General features: G+C 41.3%; 1 protein-coding gene across 1 annotated transcript in view; it reads right to left on the bottom strand.

Moving 5' to 3' along the window:
* Window positions 1–838: 838 nt before the first annotated feature.
* The window catches only part of IRF2BP2 (interferon regulatory factor 2 binding protein 2), a 17,829-nt gene continuing 13,444 nt past the window's right edge, over window positions 839–5,223 (bottom strand). The window contains exons 4-5 of the mRNA XM_011989376.1: window positions 5,017–5,223; window positions 839–4,419 (exon numbers count right to left, since the gene is read on the bottom strand). Coding sequence (XP_011844766.1) covers window positions 3,704–4,419; window positions 5,017–5,223 — 923 coding nt within the window. The 3' untranslated portion in view covers window positions 839–3,703. The remainder of the gene's footprint in view (window positions 4,420–5,016) is intronic.

Raw genomic sequence — 5,223 nt, 5'->3', positions numbered from 1 at the left:
AGCCTACTAATAATGAAAAACTATTAAAATATATATAGTGGTGGGCCCCCCTCCTAGTCACTGGACCACCCCTAGTGTAAATATATTCAAGTACACATTCACTGTTGCTGTTTAATTTAAAACATATAGTAGTAACTCTATGTATATCCTAGCCTCAAACTCTTTATAAGTTTCACAACTTCCTTTCATAGAGAAGTCTGCCAAGCCGTTAATCAATAAAAAGAGTAAAAGCTGCAACATCTAGGAAATGTCTTACTATATGAGAGTAGCCAGTAAAATGTGTCTCCGTGCTTTCTACCTTTTATCTCTATTTATAAATTTAGGTTTCAGGATATCAATAAAGCTCATACATGGATTTGGCTTTTTTCATTCCTAAGCTTTCCAAAGTATAAGGCTTTGCTTTTTTTTTTTTTTTTTTTAAATCCCTTTTGTCTTTAGTGCATTTCCTATGGCCCAAGGTAGCTGTTTTATTCCAAAGCTTTCCAAAGAGCAGCTCCAGGTCTTGACAGTCTTTTCAGTGTCGTCACTATCTTCTCCTTCCAATCTACTATTGCAGAATGGTTGGTTCTGCTGCTAGTTGAAAAATAAACAAATGCTTTCTAGCTGTACTTTGTTCAGCTCTTTCATCTGTGTCCCCTATCCAGTTGCCCTTTCCCCAGTCCCTGGCACTTCTTTTTTATACCATCAGTTGCCTTTTTGTTCCATGTCTTTTATCTCCTGAAGTTCAGGCAAACCCCAACCCCAAACCCACACATCCTTTAGTCACATTACCATTAGTGATTAAAACAATAGCCATTCTAAGCTTGCTTTAGAAAATTAAAAAAGGCCTCAGAAAATGTTCAGTGCTCCCAATTTTATTTTTATTTAATGCTAAAAGTTAAAGAAAAAAAGGTACTGTAAATCTGACAAATGACAGAATTCAGGTGATATTTCCATAGCGTGATTTTAAAATATAATAATGTTGATATCTGAGATTACACTCACTTCAGTTGACATGAGTTTCATCATATATAGAAAAAGTATCACCTTCAACTTAAAAAAAGTAAAGGTTAAAAGGTGGCACACTTTTAAAATACTTGGTGGCCAAGGGAAGGTATATAGTAAAAGTTGTAAACCATGTGTATGTTCTCATAACTTTAAATGTGAGGCCACATAAAAGACAGTACATCTGTTAAATTCTATAAATTGTTAAAGCAAAAAAGGGAAAGCTTCAACACCCCATCCCCTTATATTTTGAGTATTAAAAGCATAGCTGAAATATTAGGATTTGAAATCTGATACTGCCCATGTACAGTAAGTAGCTTTCTGACATTTTTATCCAGCTGTGGAGAATCTCTGCACTGTCATCAGGTACAACAAAAGATCAAACCCACGTCCCAATGTTAACTTTTTAACTTAAAAGAATGCCAGAAAACCCAGATCAACACTTTCCAGCTATGAGCCTTCCACAAAGGCCACCCAAGGGCCAGTCAGACTCGTGCAGCTCTTATTTCTTAATAGTAGTAACCACAATACACAGCTCTTTAAAGCTGTTCATATTCTTCCCCCATTAAACACCAGTACAGAGAAACCACAGGTTGCCCTTTCCACAGCTGGACAGACTTATCCAAAACAGCAGGATGGTTCTCTATTAATCTTTTTGGAACGCGTATCTGTATTAAGATTGCAAAACATACAGATAGCTACCAAATTAGGTCAAATGACTGATGAAGTTGTAACATCTATGAGGTCAAATTCCAGTTATAATAAAGTGCCTAGATACACATTTATACAACAGATCATAATAGCTGATTTCTTTACAAATGTCTTTATGGGCATGTAAAATTGACTCTGCATTTCTGCATGTGTGCATTCACATAAGAGAGACCAGTCTGAACTGAGTCATATATACTCCAATTTGAAAAAAAAAAGTGTAACAACTGGTTAATCATGCAAGTCTGTTTGTAATATAACAATGACTGGTAACATGAATTCTTGCACAGTAGTAATAATAGGTGCACTCATTAAAAACACTATGAAAAAATACTGTATTTGGTGCAGTATCTGATTTTCAAGTGTTAGTAACTTGACCATTAAAAAATATTTTGAACAATTTAAAAAGGAAAGACAAACATACAGCTAAAAAAGAATCCAAAGTTGGTAAAAATCTGTATTTTCAAATGAAAATAGAAGCTAGGCTGTGAATCATACACATAAATTCTAGACCTTGAAGCCATAATTCAGCCTAATTATAAGGCCAAGTTACAAACACCTGAACATAAGGATTTAAAAGTGTTCCTGTCAATGTTAAATCATAACAGCACAAAAGAAAAACCAGTATCACTGTGAGACAACTATTTCTAATAATTGATGATTTATTGGTTTTAAAAAAATCATTTTACTGATGCAAAATAGTGATCAAAAGAAATTAGTTTACAAAAAGACTTCTAAAAATATTTTGAGAGGTGGGGCCTATTATATAAAACCCTTAATTTCTTTAATTTCCACTAGTTTATCATTTTTTTCCAGAACAGTATTATTCACTTGGTATTTCAAACACATGTAAGAAGGAAATTACAGGTTTCCTCCACCCACATTTGGGCTGTCACTGATATGCCCAAGGGCAGTCCTGGCAGCACCACGCGGCTGTTACTGTCATTGTACCATACTGTATTCAGCACTCACTAGAAACAGGGTATAGGTGATAGTATCAACAGCAATAGCACTACAGGTAAATGATAAACAAAACAGAAACAAAACCAATCCCACAATCTCCAAGTTCACCTGGACTGTAACTTCTCTTGCAACTCTTTCAAAATAAAGGACAACAGCAACAACAAACAGACCTCTAGGGTGTTTAAAAAGATGAAGTGGCGCTGCAGAGCTGGGCGCTGCTCAAAGATGGCAGTGCCATCTTGTACACACCACCATCCATTATAACCGCCTTCCACCACTGGAATTGTGTCTTATGTAACCAACTAGCATGCAGCATTGTAATCTTACAACTGATCACGTGGACAGTGAACAGCGGTCAACTTTGTCTTTAAAAAAAAAAAAAAAAAAAAAAAACCCCAAAGACCACACAATCCTGAAAATTTCCCAGCAGCACTCTCAGTCATCAGTTATCTCAGGAACTGAACTTTTGAACAAAACAGAGATTCAAAATCTACTTTCCTACTCCTCTGAGGACAATGCTTCAGGGTAAACTGGTATTTCCCAGTGGCATGCCCACTTGACAACATGCCCGTTCACTCATTTCCTTTCCTTCTCCACCACTTGGCCTCCGGCCTGAGAAAGGGGCCAGCAATAAGGAATGACAGACAGTAAGGCAATCTTACAATGTCAGAAAATGTATTTGGCTTTTTTTTTCTTTTTAAAATAAGTGCATACAAATACAGCTAGAAGCATTTCTGATTTGCCAAGTGCTCTAAAAAAGCAGCGCAAGTCACAGCCTACATAGAACGGTAACTGTCACCAGGATAATAAAGCACAAAGATATGCTAATAACGTTAACAAAAGAAAAAAATGCCTTTATAAGTACATACCTTTTGTCGTCAAAAAAAAATATAGAAACACAATGTATTCAAAAAAAATCAAAATTATACAGCCATGTTTATGAAGTCTACATTTCCCTTGTCTTGGATATATATATATATGGAGATATATATACAATTCAAGCAGTTTTAATTAAGGGTAATCATTGGGTTTTTCTGAAACCGGAAAGTCACGAGTCTCTCTCTTTTTTCACTTTCACATCTCCAGCAAGGATGGTTGCAATTTCCCCTTGCATAAAGGCCCAGGGGACATTGGAGCCCACAAGAGGGCATTTTTCCCCACTGGGACAATAGACCTCTCCACTAGCTCCCTGCTGTTTGATGCTTTGTCTGGAGCAAGGGAAGCAGAACTTGTGCGAAGGGACGGACGGGCACTGCACAAAATGGGTGTCCTCCAGCCGCTCGTGGCAGAGGGTGCAGCACAGCGGGGCACTGGCTGCCAGAGAGGAGTCCGGGAGGCTGGCAGGGTGCACTGGCTCCAGTCCTCCTGTGTTGCCTGCTCCCTGGCCCCCCACCTCTCTGGGGCCCAGCCTTCTTTGGTTCATAGAGGACGGAGAGGGCGGACTGTTGCTATTCCTCCTGGTAGTGGAGTGAACCTGGTTGGCATCTTTTGAGGCATGACTGCCCCCTGCATTGTCTGCTACTAAGATCAGGGCTGCCATGGGGGACTGGCCATTCTGGGCCGCTTCAGGCGGTGTGGTCCGGTTGGAATGAGGTGAGGCAGTGGGTGGTGGCGGAGACACAAAAGAGGATGTAGGAGTCATGGGGATCTTGAGCCCTTCTGTGGATGTGGACAGCCACGGCTGGGCCTCTCCATTGATCTTAGGGGGCCCGACTTCACCTTCTGGTTCTGGAGAGGGCTTCCTTTTCCTTGCTGTTCTTGCAACTGGAAACACAAAGAAATAAAAGGAAAAAGGAAACATAAATGGCGGTGCACTGAAAGGGATCCTTCCCTTCCTGACCCGAAACAAAACTCGTTACAGAATTCCTCCTCTCTAAAAGCACAGACGGAAAATACTCATACGAGTTTCAGGTGCACATACATGCAACTTGAAACATTTAGGCGTGTGGGGTTCTGAGGCAGTAGACTGAAAATAAAACGGAGCCACTGAAAATGGCAGGCTTGTAACTGCCTGTTTTTACACATGCACAAAAGTACCCTAGTTTGCACTGGGCATGTGACTGCTAACGTCCCCCAATAGGTTAAAAGGTGACTGGTGCCCTCATGCTCCCATCCAAGAATGTGCTGGGAAAGGAAAACCCCGTGTCAGAGCGTATCAGCCCAGTCTGACTCATCTCTGTTATGCTGCTTCAGCACATGAACACGTTGCCACTAAGCCCTGGTTCCGCCTCAGGCAGATCAGGAAGTGGGGTGTTTGTTGTTTCTGAGCTGGGGTAAAATGGTGAATCGAAAGAACCACCCCTCCTCTGCTCTCTGTCCCCTTTTCTCCCCTAGACCCCCTCACTTCACAGCCGCCCCTACCTGCTTTAGACCCGTTGGCCCCGTTGGCCTCGAAACCCAACAACCTGCCTGCAGTCAGGGCCGGCTCCTTCTTAAACTTGCTCTCGAAGGGCCCCGAGTGGCCGTGCTGGTGCAGCGCCAGCAGCGTGTCGCGCACGGTCTTGGGCCTGTTGACCCAGTCCTGCTCTCCAGACCCGCGGCTCTTGCCCGCACCTTCCGCGCTCAGCT

This window comes from Mandrillus leucophaeus, unplaced genomic scaffold, assembly GCF_000951045.1.
Source record: "Mandrillus leucophaeus isolate KB7577 unplaced genomic scaffold, Mleu.le_1.0 Scaffold350, whole genome shotgun sequence".
NCBI classification, from domain to species: Eukaryota; Metazoa; Chordata; class Mammalia; order Primates; family Cercopithecidae; genus Mandrillus; species Mandrillus leucophaeus.
The sequence above is the reverse complement of the archived record's forward strand: the minus strand, read 5'-3'. Positions and strand labels throughout refer to the sequence as shown.